The 15,024-nt window shown below is 44.3% G+C and overlaps 1 protein-coding gene across 3 annotated transcripts in view; it reads left to right on the top strand.

Annotated features, from left to right (window-relative positions):
- Positions 1-15,024, top strand: part of NACC2 (NACC family member 2) — a 118,789-nt gene that overhangs the window by 78,449 nt on the left and 25,316 nt on the right. For 2 of the 3 annotated variants that reach the window (XM_069108377.1, XM_069108378.1), the window contains one exon: positions 7,339-8,275. In XM_069108377.1, coding sequence (XP_068964478.1) covers positions 7,402-8,275 — 874 coding nt within the window. In that variant the 5' untranslated portion in view covers positions 7,339-7,401. The remainder of the gene's footprint in view (positions 1-7,338; positions 8,276-15,024) is intronic. The other variant, XM_069108379.1, reaches the window with a different exon arrangement.

The raw sequence follows: 15,024 nt of genomic DNA on the forward strand, positions 1-15,024 counted from the left end.
CTGCCAAGGCTTCTAAGAATGCAATTTAAAACCAGCGCCTTTCTTTCCTCTGCTTCTCTGTGAATAAATGCGCTGTTGAACATTGGTGGGTTGTAGTTAAGCCTCCATGCTTCACAGGTTGCTTAAGGACAAGGCAGCAAAACTGCCTAATTGTCTTGTGGTCCCCCGGGGGATGTGACAGTCACATCGTTTTCTAGGTGAATAATCTTTACTTCTCAGGGGAAGTTTGTCTGGCCCTGAACACTAGGGTATTTAAGCAGAAACCATGGGGGGTGGGGGGAAGGGGACCTGGAATGATAAGATTTTGACTGGCTTACAGGAGTCAGTGATGAGCTCTGGTTTTTCTCTTTGGAGGGAGCTCCTATGCTATCAGCTGGTATACTCACTTGCTTTCCTCACTGATGATGGGCATTAGGCTTGTGTGTTTTAAAATAAGGACCTCCAAAATAGCATTGCAATTTGCATGTTATTCTTAGGTTGGTTCTAAGGGTAATTGTAGATGCTTAGAGTTGAAAGTGATATTATGTAATATATAATGTCCCCATAGAAGAGAATTTTTTTTAATTGGCTTTATCTTATGTTTTGGTTTGGATTTAAGTTTGAAATTACAGAGTAGGGATCTCCCCTGGTGTGGAAAATCCCTCCACCGATGTATGTTTGTAATTTGATCTCAGAAAATTCTCCAGAGCACTGAGGGGTTTGCTCCTTGGTCACACAGCTAGGATATATCAAAAACACAACTTGAACTAAGGTCTTCCTAACTATAAGGCCAGCACTCTCTGACCCCTGTCACACTGACCCTCATTTTTTCTGTGGGTAAAGAATAAGAGAGGTTTATGAATAGAAAAGGAGACAGGCTGAGGTCATAGTGACAGCGAAGGATAACAGATGCTCCAGTAGGATCCAGGAAATCAGGAGAGTAAGAAGAGCAGCCCTGCCGGTACAGCATCCCTCTGTGGAGTGTTTGCCATGGCCAAAGACAGGCGGCCTATTCCAGAAGAGGCCGCTGAACCCCTAAAAGGACCACCGACATGAATGAGGTTGTGCATCTGATGAGGAACACGATTTGTGCTTTGTTGCATATCAAAGTTCTTCGGGAAGCCCTCTCTGATGCAAAATTTGCTTCATAGCAGGCCTTTTGTTGTTGTTGCTTTAAAACAGTAGCATCTTTTGTTTATGTCACCTATATTTCCCAGTGTATTCTCTTCCCCCCCCCCCAACCCCCCAGCCATCCTTTATAGCAAGAAGAAAAAGGAAAACAAACTCATTCAGCTAAAATAGACCACATCAGAAAGCTTGACATATGCAGTGTTCCATGCCAGTGTTGCTTACTTTTGCAAAGAAAGAAGACGAATTCCATCACAGGTCCCTTCTTTCTGGCCAAGCTTGGTGATTATCCTTTTGAAGACTTTAGTTTCTATTGTTTGGTTGATCTTTTCATTTACATTGTCATAGTCATATATTCCTGAAGCTTGCTCACTTCATTTTACTTCAGTCCATGTCAAGAAATACGATAAATGCTGAACAGCATATTTCTTATTTTTTAAAGCACTGTAATATTCCAATATATTTATGAGCTCCAATTTGTTTAGCTTTGCTCCATTCAGTGGTCATCAGCTTTGTACTTCCAGGTCTTTGCTGCACTGGCAATCTGCGCCTTTAAAAAAAATGCTGGTATAAGTATTGTGGTATGTATGGAGTCCTTTTTATCCTTACATTCCTTAGAGGTATGTGTTTGGTAGTGCAATATCTGGATCAAAGGATATGGACATTTTAGTCACTTTCTTTACATCCAAATTGCTTTCTAGAATGGTCAGAACATTTATAGCTCCACCAGGAATAAATTTGTGTGTCTATCTTTCCACAATCCCTCCAACACTGAATTCTTATACTTTTTTATCTTTTCTGTTTAGAGTAGGACATTCTCAAACATTATGATGATCTGTACCCACTTCAAAGTAATGAAGATTATTCATATGAAATGCACAGAGAGCAATGCTGTGGTGTTGTGTGAAAAAAATCATTTTCTCTGAACTGACTTAAAGAAAAGGAATGGTGGGAAGCTGTGGATTGTTGTCCAATTCAACAAGCTATGGTGTCACTGTGTTCCCAGCCTTGGATGAGGTACCTTGTAAGGAAGGTAGAAGTAAGAGATTTGAACCATATCCTCAAAGAACCCATGGGCTAGTTAGAGAGAGAAGATTTTGCCATTTGATGTTATTTGATCTCATGTGCAGTTGATGAGTGCATAACAAGGTCTGTGGGCTTTCAGAAGGGAAGATTCCATAATGTGAGCTAATATGGTTAAGAACAACTCCATGGTGGCTTGTACAGTTTTGAAGTTGACCTTTAAAGACCTAATTTTAGTTAGGTGCAGAGGCAAAGAAAGGATAGGCATTCTGTACAGGGGAATACCGTGAATCAAATCTATGGATGGGAATAAGGCTACATATCATCCAGGAAGAGCAAGAACAAAATAGAGACCCACCTGGAAGGTGGAGAGCTAAGTTGGGAGCTTAGTCATAAGCATGGACCTTGGATGTCAACCTGGCCTTTTTTAGCCTGTCATGCAATGAAAAGTTTAGTTTCCTTCCAGAGACAACTCAGAGAGAGGGAGAAGGAAGGATGATTCAATTTTCTCTGTCTGCATTGTAAGTTTAACATGGTATGGGACTGACATGTTGGCTGGAGCAGTGAAAGGTGCTATTCCATCTTCTCACTCTGTATACCCCAGAAATTTTGTCAGGAATTGGGAAAGACCATGCTTCCCATGCATTGGAGAGATTCATTCTCTGATGATGCTGAGCTCAGCCATTTTTTTTTCATTCCCCCAATCATACTACTTGTCTCTATACTCGCCCCTGATGGTTGTCATCAGCTTAATATTGGTAGTGAAGAAAGACCACGCATAATCTAGCCTCCCAAGTACCTTCACTTGGACAGCTCCCTACTCAGAGCTTCTTCCACACCTGGATTTCTTCAAGCTCTCTATTCATCTTGTTTTTATCTAGTTTTCACAAGCCAGGGCCTGTGAGTGAATAGGGAGGCACCAGCTGGCTCATTCTTTAGTCTCCCATACTCCTCTGAAAGGAGTTCTTAGGCAGAATGGGGGAGGAGGAGGAGATAAAGCAATGAGGATGTTCCTGTCCCACAATAGGTTTGTCAGTCACATGTATTTTCTAGGGGCTTTCTCTTAATGAAGCACTCCTTCTTTACCTCATCTTTCCTCCCTTCCTCTCATGACAACCCAGAATTTTCAATGTTAGTGTTCTGGAGTTTGGTTTTTATGGGGTAGTAACCTAATCATTAAACCTTTACAGTTGTACAAGTCTTGATACTTTTCAAAGAGATTTCAGTCTTAAAAAAATTTGACTTTATCTTCACAACAATTCTGTTAGGGAATGAAGATCAATGATATTTTATCTCCATTTGATACTGGGTGGAGGCCTCCCCTCCCCTCCCTTCTCCCCGCGGGTGCTCCCCCATCTAGCTAGAGGATGAAACTGATGCCTGAAGCAATGAAGGACTCTCTCAAGGTCACATAGCAGGTCACCTGGAGAGGCATCACTAGGACCTAAGCCTCTTCTGACTCTCAGGAAACCCAACCATTTGTTGGATACTGAGAGAAAATGGGGATGCAAATTGACCAGGAAATTGGCAGTTGGTGCTGCCTGATGGGTGAGTGGGGAGGGAGTGAGAGGGGCACTGAGATAGCTCAACCCAGTATGGACAACATTGGTTCAAGTGCCAGGGGATACTGGTGTGTTGGACTCAAATAGTTAAAAGCCTTAGTTAAAACTCTTCACTCCCCCTCAGGTACCCCTGCAGTTGTTCCTTCCCTTTCTTCCATTGCATCTGCAGTCCTGAAGTTAATGTGTTGGAGGTCTACTGAGCAAGAAAATACCCAGTGCACGTATGCTTCTCGAAACTAGGAAGTGGTTGGGCTGGGGTCCAGGTTATCTATCTGCATGCATGGTTTTTTAGTAGCTCTGTAATCCACATACTGTGGCTTGAGACATTTCAGGCAATGGAAACTGGGAAGAAGGAAAAGAAGTCAAGAATGTTATCTGAAGCCCTAGGAGGAGCTATAGAATCCGGGCTCCATAGGAGCAGAGCAGACAAGGAAGGAACAGACCCTTTCCCAGAAAAAGGCCCAAACTCGCTCAATACATGTTAAATACTTTTTGAATCTGAAGTGAGGAGACAATGTGACTAGGATTTCATTACTTACGCAAATGGATTTGCTTTTAGTAGATGGAGCCGCAGCCTGAGAGCTGTTCCCATGGGGCAGTCTTCGTGGTTCCTGCAGCTGAAAATGTTTTTCCAGTGTGTTAAGAAAAGGTGGTGAGGGGTTCTTTGGGAGGGGAAGAGATGAGAGCCTTGTATTTTTTTTTTCTTGCCAGGTGGAAACATTTTGACCCCTTATCTGTTCCATTACATTTCAGAAAGTTGCCTGTTGAAAGAAGGGGATAGGGGTTAGAGAGATGTTTCAAGGGGGAATCTAAAATAAAATGCTTCACTTGAGTCAGAGTCATAGTGCTCAGCTGACTAGACATCGACCAACTTGGGACTTGCTTTTGTATTTTCAAGGTGTTTGTGACGGGGGGTTGGTGGTATATGGACATCTCCTCTGTTTTTCTTTTCTCATTTATGTTCCTGTGTTTTTCCTTCTTTCCCTCTGTCCTGGATGCTGTCTCTACCTCTCTTGTCTGCTTGTCTCTTTGATGGCCTCCCTTGTCCCTGTGCTCTGTTTCTTGCACCCTTTCCTTCTCTCCCCCCACCCCTCCACCCCATCCTTTCCTGCCCCTCTTTGCCTCCTTTTCCTCTACTCCGACTCATTTCCTCCTCTCCCTGGAGGAGTTAAGCAGGGGCGATGCCAACCCTGCAGACTGTTTGGAATAGTTTAAATGCTTTGACACTCTGGATGTACTAGATGGCAGGGGAGGCAGTTTACTGGGTAATTCATATGCAAAACTGCACTATAAATTTAAAGCCTGTCTCAGTTGCCGTGGCACCACTAAGCATTTCATCAGCGTACAGTACAGTATTTCTGCCATCTTTGTTTGCATTGCAGTGAGTCATCAAAAGTCTGTCTTGTACCAACACTCGGAGCCGTGCATTCCTCTGGCTCTGAGATTTCGCTGTTTTTAAAGCTTCAGTTTGAAGTTGGCATTTACTCCGGGTCCCTAATCAAAGACGGCTATTCATTCCCCAGAGCAGCCTGAATGTTCATCTGCATCCGGCCTGTTCATTTAGATGCCGTTCACTGCCTGGGAGATTGGACTGGCTAATATAGCCTCAGCTCCAGTAGATACAAACGGAGGGCTGGAGACTTTTTCCCCCTCCCTTCCCCTGCTGCCCCTCCACCCTGAGTGCACGCTCTCCTCCGTTTGCTGCAGTTCCCGTAGCGGCACAAGTCACTTAGCCAGCCTTTGGCGGTGACAACCTACAGTCCCGCGGTATCCTAAGGTAGGTTTGCCTGCCAGGAGACTGGGAGCCAGTAAAGTTCTTTCTCCAGAGAGTGTTCTTGCCTTTTCTTGGACCTAGCAGCACAGTGAGATTGCCTGTCTGGCGGCTCGTCTCTCTCCCTTGCTCCTTCTTTCCTTCCTTCCTGTTCCTCAGCTCTGCAGATAGAACTGGACTTATATTTTTTTCAGAACAGAGCAGCCCTTTGTGCAGGACTTCTGGTCTTTTCTAAATTGGCTGTTTTTGTTTATGTTTTTTTCCTAATTCTCTCTCCCCCTTCTCCCCCCCCCCCTTTTTTTTTTCTTTTTAGAAATTTTTTTATCAGGTAAACATATCTTGAGTCCCTCTGCCGGATTTCCATGACCAACCCAGGATCTGCCTGATCCTGGTCCAGCTCTCAAAGCTTCTCCCCCCAATCCATTTTCAGTATCTTTCCCTTCCTGGCAGACTCAAGTTGGGATTTCCCCTGTAGCAATGAGCTGCCTAGGGTATTGGGGGGCAGGGGGGTATATACCTCTGGATAGATAGCATGTGTCTCTGTATCTTCTAGTTAGTTTGTAACTCATTTGCTGGTGCAGCTCAAACCAACCAGTTCGGGTTTGGAGACTTAACTGTTTGGATGCTTGATTGGAGCTGGGGGACAGACAGACTAGAATGCTCCTCATCCTCAGTTCCTTAAAATAGCTGATTGGAGACCAAAGCTTTCAAAGGCCACTAGTTCTTGGAGTGTTTTTGAGAGGCAGCAGACAAGGGACGGGTGGAAGAGGTTGTCACCGGGGAGTTGACTAGTCCTTCTAAGGGATGGAGTTCTCCCTGCTGTCTCTTAACCTCATCCCTCTTTTTTTCCTTCTCTTCCTGTCTTTTTCTCTTTCTGTGAAAGTCAAGAAAGAACAAGGGGGGGGGGGTCTAGTCTTTCTGTTCGAAAGAAAGGACCTGAAATCTTTTTTTTTTGGGGGGGGGTGGGGGGAGACTTAAAACCTCATGCCCTTATATCGACACTACATTAGTGAATATTTGTGTGTCTCTCCCTCCTCTTCCTTCCCTCTGCTCTCTCAGATGGGTACATACATGTCTCCTGCCCATGGGTAGGTGAAGATTGTGTTGCTATTCAGGAAGAGTGCTAACTTCCAGAAATGTTGCAGGAGAAGAAAAGAATACCATCAGTGTTGGCAGCATTCCCTGGGCCCTTTCTGTAACCAAAGGTTTCTTGTCTGGGCCACATCAAATTGCTGATCTGCAGTCTCTTGTCTGCCTTAGGTGTCTGGTGGGGGAGGTAGGGAGGGAAGGGTGGCCATAGGAGGTGTTTAATTTTCCCTTCAGAAGCTCCATTCCTTTGCTGCTGGGATCCTTTTTTTGTTTCTCTCCCTTTGGAAAAACATTAGCATTGAATGCCAGGAGATGGTTCAGAGGAAGAATAATTCAGGGACCAAGCACATATTTGGGCCTTGAGTCTTCTATCTCCTCTTCCCCACCCCCCACCCCCCAATCCCCTTTTGGGTTTTCTTGGTCCTACTTCCAAAGCTGCATATCAGTGCAAAAAAACAAAGTTGCTGCTGAAGAACCTCTGGAAAACTCTATGGTTTGAATCATGGTGAGGAAAGGACTGTGGAAGCAGGGGAGCTGGTCATTGGGGAAATGTGAGCTTAGAGGAAATGCTTTCCTCTTCTCTGTCTTTTTAAAAGCAGCACATCCATCGCACAACCTTTATGGTTGGGCAACTGATTTTCCCTCCACCAGTCCAGAAGTTTCTTGAACTGTGAATTTCCATGCTATTTTCACAAATTTTCATTTCCCCAAATAAGAAACTGATCCAAACTTGTCTCCTTTCCATCTCTCCCCACCATCCTGAACCTCCCCTGTCCTTCTTTACAGATGTGCCCTTCTTTGGAACCAGCTGTGTTGAATGTCTAAGGTGTCCTGGCTCTTTGCCCAGTCATGTCCCAGATGTTGCACATAGAGATCCCCAATTTTGGGAACACTGTCCTGGGTTGCCTGAATGAACAGCGTCTGCTGGGGCTCTACTGTGATGTCTCCATAGTCGTCAAGGGGCAAGCCTTCAAGGCTCACCGTGCAGTCCTGGCAGCCAGCAGCCTCTACTTCCGGGACTTGTTCAGTGGGAACAGCAAGAGCGCCTTTGAGCTGCCCGGCACAGTGCCCCCTGCCTGCTTCCAGCAGATCCTGTCCTTCTGCTACACTGGGAAGCTCAGGATGGCGGCCAGCGAGCAGCTCGTGGTGATGTACACGGCCGGCTTCCTGCAGATCCAGCACATTGTGGAGCGGGGCACAGACTTGATGTTCAAGGTGAGCTCGCCCCACTGTGACTCGCAGACCGCCATGATCGAGGACACCAGCTCGGAGCCCCAGAGCCCCTGCAACCAGCTGCAACCAGGCCCTGCACCCTATGTCATGTCCCCCTCTGTGCCCATCCCGCTTCTCACCCGTGTGAAGCATGAGAACCTGGAGCTCCAGCCGGCAGCAGGCTCAGGCCTGGCCGCCAAGCGGCCCCTAGAAGCTGGGGCCCGGGATGGATCGGGGGGCGGCGGGGCGGCAGTGGGCGGGGCGGCACCTCTGAAGCTGTCTCGAGTCTCGTACTACGGGATGCCCAGCCTGGCCACTCTCATCCCCAACATCCAGCAGGTACAGTACTCCCAGGGTGAGAGGACCAGCCCCGGGGCCAGCAGCCTCCCCACCACTGACAGCCCCACCTCCTACCACAATGAAGAGGATGAAGAGGATGACGAGGCCTATGACACAATGGTAGAGGAGCAGTATGGCCAGATGTATATCAAGTCAACAGGCAGCTACTCAGGTAACATCATAGAGTAAACTGACAAATCATGTGTGTTTTCCTGGTGCATTATGCTTTCTGTAGAAGTGTTCTTCAGGGGTTTGTGCATTTGAGCCTCCCCATGCCTTGGGGGATAGACCCTGAGCTAATCTATGACATAGATTAGACTTCCTGTTTTCAGGTGGGGAAGCTCACTGACACTGGTTACAGAATGGCTTCAAGCTCTCAGTAGGACCCTAGGCCCCAGAGTTTTGTTTTTGCTGTTGTTCTTTAAACTTCCTTACTTCTCTCTTTCTGTAGCTAACTTTCTAGTGGAGACAGGTAAGACTTAGCGGGAAATCACACATCCCCCTTTCCCATGCTCCCCATGCTGTATTCATATCACTTTTCCACACAGTTTTCAAGGCCAAACGGGGATTAGGCTGCTCCACTTGGAGATGGGACGGGCTCTTCTCTTGTCATCTCTGTTCGCTTGATCTTCTGTTGCCTTAGTGACTTGTAGGTGCAGAATGCTGGGGACTAAGGGTGTCCATCATGGTGACGAGCCTAAAGAAAGTAGTAGTTGCTGGGGTCCTAGCCACAGAGACCAAGTTTGTTTAGAGTTGATGGCATAATGCTTCTTGGCATCTGATCCTTCAGGGTCAAGAGTTTCCCTGGTATCTATCTGCCTTTTCTTGTTCCCTAGACTTATAACTCATTTCTGTTCATTCTCTGCCAGGGGGAAAGCCAGTGTGGAAATTAGCTCACAAAATATCCCCCACTTGATAGGTTTGCCTTACTGTATCTATTTCCTTCAACAGAGAGAGGTGGATAGCAGAGACTTTTTTAGTGAGGTTCAGTCCCCAGGATAAGAAGAAAGGCTTATTTAGCCCTAGCAAGCAATTGGGTGGTACCTAATTAGTATGCAGGGCCTGGAGATGGTACACTCAGCAGTTTACATTCTCTTGAGTTTTCACAGTGGTCAGATTGGATGGGGGAGAACTTGCCTCTCTGTCTATGGTATTGTTGTATATGCCTTGTTCTGATAGTGATGAGTTGGGGTGGGGTGGGGATTGGGGAGGGATAGGGAGCAGGGCAAACGCCTGGAGAGGAGATGCTTGTCATTCTTCCTGGTCTGCCTCTCTTTAATCTCCTTGCTAGCTCCTGTTACTGAGCTATACAAGTTTCAGTAACTAGTTTTCTATTTGCTCCAGTTTATTTTCTGATTTTTTTTCTTTCAAAGTAAGGCTGTACTACTAATTTTCTCTGAAAATAATGACTTTTTCTTGTTTTGAGTCTAGTAATGGTGGACAGGTAAACTTGGAAGAAATATTGCTCTGGTTTAGGCACACTATAGGTGTAAGCCCAGGTCACTTGCCTCCAGAGATCTTTCAGTTTCCACATGAAATTTAAAAGGGTAGGAGCACCATTTTTTCCTTGAAACGATACAGTTCTGATAGAAAGAGACTTCGAGGGAAGGCTGTTCATATCTCAAAAGGCCCATTGGCTGGGGTTACAACCAAGAGAGGGCCAGTTAGCACTTGCTTCCCTGCTACAAAGAAATCCTCAAGCAAGCCAGCATCTTCCTGGGGGTGCATGCACAGAGAGCTGGTTGTATGGGTGTAAAATTCTGTTTTGGAGGGTGCCCTGTATTTTAAGTATAGGGGCAGCATGTTGGATTTAGCTGGGGATTTGGGTCAGCAAACGGTATTGTTTGTAATTTGGCCTCAATAATTCAGAGAATTTCTCACTCTGCCCCTCCTGAAAACAAACTCTGTGTGTGCATTTATGTATGTGTGCTTGCGCGTGCAAATGCCTTCTGACAACAAGGCCGATTTGGCCTGGGGGAGAAGAGAAATCTGTCCATCAGTGCAGTTTTCTCTGCCTACCATTTTAACAGAGAAAGCTCATGTCACAGAACTTTGGGTGGGGGAAGGCTCTGCTGGTGTCAGAGGGGTAGCGCTACCAGAAAATGAAGTCTTCTTATAGTAGAGGGGAGACCACTATGGTGGTATGGTGGTGCCAGGCAGGGGTTGGCATCCAGTAGCATGAGTTGGCAATGGACTTTGAAAGTGGGGTGGGAGGGGGGTACCAACTAGCCTGAAGCTGCAAAATCTCATCTGCAGCAGGCTGAAATCAAATGGCTTAGTGCCCAGACATCTAGTTGTAATGAAATTGTTATGCCTCTTCTTGTATGAAGTTTGAACTCCTGATTCAGGTACTTGCTGAACTTAAAAAACAAAACAAAAAACCCAACCCAAACTTAGAAATTAACTGAACTGAATTCTACTCTCCACTCAGCCACTAGCTTATTTTGTCTCCTTAGGCATACTTATTCGATGTTTGTCCCCATATATTATGAGGAAAAGAGGCCTATACATATGAAGGGACTCATTCTAGATCACAGAGGCAGAAGGGTGGTAGAAAGAACACTTGGACTTGAAGGTGGGAGATAATGTATTCAAATGGTGGCTTTAAAACTTAGTAGGTTTTGTGTGTTTGGTCCTGAGCAAGTTAGTTTCTCTGTGATCAAACCCCTTATCTTTAAAAGGAGGGGGGAGAATCAGACTTGGGTTCCTGGTCTTTTAGGGTGAATGTGAGGAAAGGGCAGTGGTGAAAGTGGTGAAAGAAATATGAGTGGTTGGTATTTCACAGTGCCAGAGCCAAGCCTAGAAGTTCAGTCATGGTCCCTATTTCAGATCTTACCACCATAGTATATATTGTTTATTCTCTCTGCACCTCAGTTTCCTTATCTATAAGATGGGGAGAATATTCTGACCTATATCTGAGGGCAGTTTTAGAAGGATCTAGTGAGTTAGATGTGAATTCACTCTGTAAAGATGTTAGTCATTATGGTCCATGGGGATGTTTCACTGAACTAGTTATTATTCATACTCTTACTTGAATCCCCTCAATTTAAATTCTGACCTTGGCAGAGGCAGCTCTCTCTTGAATTCTTCACACCATTGTTTCTAGCTATAGCATGAAGCCATTGCTCTGAGGCTGTGATTGTGTTTTAAAGTGGTTCACCAACCATAACTGGGTCAAGGAAATGTGGCATATGTATGTTTTTCTTGGTTAGAATCTAGGTTATTTGAAATAGTGTTGTTGACATTGCTGTCTCTTTTGGGAAGAGTAGTCTGACCTCCCAGAAGTGCCTCCCTAGAAGCCACTGATGATAAATCAGGAAGGAAAGAGTTTTCTGAGGATTGGTAATAGAATAAGGGTTTTCATTTTATTGGTTTGCACAGTGCTGTGTGACACAATAGGAATACAATCAAATAGTCACTCCAAAAAAATAATTATTTAATTTTCCCTTCTACTACCTTACACATTGAAGGAACATATTTGGCTAAATCTGAAAACCCTATGTCTCTGCATTTTAAGTTCATAATCTTTCTGTCAGGAGGTAAGTGGCATCTGTTTCATCTTTATTCTTTTGAACTCAAGGTGTTTATCATTGAATTGATTTGCATTCTAAAATCTAAATCGATTGGAATTCTAAAATCTAAATCTAAACTGATTGGAGTTCTAAAATCTAAAATGTTATTGTGTGCATTGTTTTCCTAGGTCTGCATCCATTCATAGATTTCTTCTCGGTGTTCTCTGGAACTGTTTCATCATGACAAAATAATAACTCAACTCTTCCCCTATACTAGCCATTCTCTACTAGAACACTCACCTAGTTTCTAATATTTGACTACCACAAAGAGAGCAGTCAGCTTAATAATAAAATCAATTGGCATTTATATCGTACTTTCAAGTTTGCAATTTACAGACGATCTAATTGGAGCCTCACAAATCCTGTAAGGAAAATAAGTAAAGCAGAAGTTAACCCAGTCTTCCCAGGCAAGGTACCTGACACACAGAGATTAAATGACTTGTTTGTGATCACCCCGTTTAATAAGCCTTGCAAGCGAGACTCAAACTTGGCTACCTGATTCTAACCCCAATACTGTAACCCCATGCCTTACAGCACTACATGCTGTCTTTCTAAAGAGGCTTTGAGGTTCATGTTTTAACTATGCCCTTGGAGTAGAATGTTGGGAATTTTGTCCTGACCCTCACTTTAGCTGCTTTTCTTGAGGGGAAGTACTCATTTATTGACCTCTCTGAAGAGTTAACATGAGATGAAGTCTTCTCTTTTCAGCTTAATTCCTTCTCCTGGCCTCCTGGATGTGGGGAATCATACTCAGAAAGCCTCCTTAGGAACACTAGGATGGGTTTTGGGGACAAAAAGATCCTTTGGAATTTGTTGTGTTTTTATCTGCCACTTCACTAGTTAGGAATAGCTAGCACCCTGCTAAGTGGACCTGAGCCTTTAACAACATTTTTCAGGCATGGGGGATGGGTGGTTGCTTGCAGGGAGAGGGCATTTTTCTGGAAGGCAAGTTTTCTCTCTCTCCTTTGAGCCAGTAGAATCCACAGGCTTCTTTTATTCTCAGAAACAGCCTTTGCATATAAAAGAGCCCCTGTGAGTCATTGGGCTATTCCCTTAACCTTCTGGGCCTCAGTTTCCTCATATGTAAAATGAAGGTACTAAATTAGATTGTCCTTAGGGTCCCTTTAAAACCATAATCAGTTTATGATTCCACACATTTTCATTTTTAAGAAGTCCACAATGGTTGGTTTTGAGCTGCCATAAAGAAATACAAGGAGCTCTCTGCTACTGCACTGCATTGCTCAGTGAACCCAGTTAGTTGGAATTGCCAAGTTTGAGTTCACTTTGTGATAACACAGCTGTAAAACGTGCTGACCATCCGTTCCTCATTGAGTCTTCCTTACTTAACTCCTGTTTAAAATGTTTGTTTTTTCCTGAGACCTGGCTGGCAATTAACTTCCTTGGGTACATGTATGGTATCCTTTTAGAGGCAAAGATAACTTACCAGGAAGAGCATTGATGTGAATGTCTGATAAAAATCTCTGGATCTGGAGTTGGAACACTGGTCCCTGCCACTTACTAATATGCAGCCTTGGCCATAACATCTCTCTGAGCTTAAATTTAAAAATTTTAAACTATAAAATTCAGTTTTGAACTTGATAGGTGATTCTAAGGTCTTGTAATCAAATATTTTGATATTTCAATTTGGTATTTCAATATAATTATTTTCCTTTGTATTCATATCTGTTTATCTATATGTACATAAACATATGTAAAATGCATTTAAAAACATCCAGAGAAGTCTACAGGCTTCATTAGATTGGGAAAAGGGGTCCAGGGTACAAAAAAGGTTTAAAATGTTGAAAATCCTGTGATCCTAAATACATGGCCACAGAAAGCTATCTTTTTTTTAACCTTTCATATTACAAATGAGAAACTTGAGATTAATAACCTTTCAACCCAATGAGTATTAAGTATTATGTTCAGTTTTGGGGTACTAAGAAATTAAACCGAACTGTTTAAGTTGGTCCAAGATCACACAGGTAGAAAGTAGCAAAGCTCTTTGGGATTTGAACCCAGGTCCCCTGACTCTGATTCTGATGATCTTTCCTTGTCCTCTCTTTCTTTCTGGGCCCTGGATTCCTCCTCTCTGTAAGTGGCCCTCGGATGACCTCTGTGTTTGCTCCCTTCTAATTCTGTAAATCTTTTGGAAGGAATATTACACGCCACATGGAGAATGGGCAAGATTTTTTGTCACCGAGGGTGACGGTCCTTGATTCCTTGTGCTTTGTCAGCCTTTGATAATTGTTCCTTGAGTTGAGAAGGGGAATGCATCAAGTTAGGAAAGTACAGAAGAAATGTAAGAATATGATTTTTAACTGATTGGGAGGTGTGTGTGGGGGGGGGGGGTGACTCGGAAATAAAAAGGCCTTGAATACATTTCTCCCTTTGAACTTGCAGGTGAAATAAATTTTAAGAAGGGCACAAGGGTGAGACCAGGAAGTAGAACTGGAGTTGTAAGCCCATTGTTCTCTGTACCAGGAGAATGTGCAGCTGTGTTTCCTAACTTGTGCCACATTTAAAAGGTAGCTGCATTTAAATCCATAGTACCTGCCTAAAAGATTTTTCCCCTTGGGGCCAATGTGCCTGGTGCCGCTGCAGTGAGATGATGGCATATGCAGGGGACCACGTCCCTTCCTGTATTCCTTTTGCTTAACACTTGTCCCCGGAATAGGCTTATGGTAGGTACTCATTTCAATCTAGCTACTTGTGGACCCTCTAACCCTGGTCAGTAACAAGGGAGTTGGTCAAGTAGCTGTCAGCTACTTCAGAAGGAATGGGGTTTTCCAGGCTTTGCAGATAGTTGAGAATAAGATTAAGTATGTTCCAGATAGATTGGAGAGAGACCATCACTATGTCCGCTCTCCCAAAGCCCTGAGCGCTTCTCAGACAGCTTCCAGGTTTTCTGATCTAGCCGTCTCTGCCACCTACACCCTGAGTCGTCTGAACAGAGTCCCCTGCCAAGTGTTAGTTCACAGAGAAGATCGCGCTTCTCATTTTCATAGTAAACCCGAGGCCGACATCAGATGCCCATGTCCCTCTCCCTGGGGCTAGACTCTTTGCACATTAAGCTGCAGGCCCCCATTTCCTTCCCCATGAAGGCGCAGATGTTTAATTTTAGACTGGCAGATGTTTTGCTCTATGCTGAGATCTGAAACAAAGGCAAGATATGGGTATTTATAAACCAGCAGCTCTGTGCCTGAACTCACTTGGAATTAACTCTTTCTATGGAATGCACAAATCAAATCTTGGGTGCTTTCTGTGACATGGCAATAGATTTGCAAGCTAAGCAGTGTGGCGGGCCAGGGGGCAGGGAAGGAGGGTGGCAGGCAGATCACTGGCAGTATTG

The sequence above is a fragment of the Petaurus breviceps genome, unplaced genomic scaffold (assembly GCF_028583685.1).
Source record: "Petaurus breviceps papuanus isolate PSGF00001 unplaced genomic scaffold, PetGlider_PUasm1.0 90383, whole genome shotgun sequence".
Classification (NCBI taxonomy): domain Eukaryota; kingdom Metazoa; phylum Chordata; class Mammalia; order Diprotodontia; family Petauridae; genus Petaurus; species Petaurus breviceps.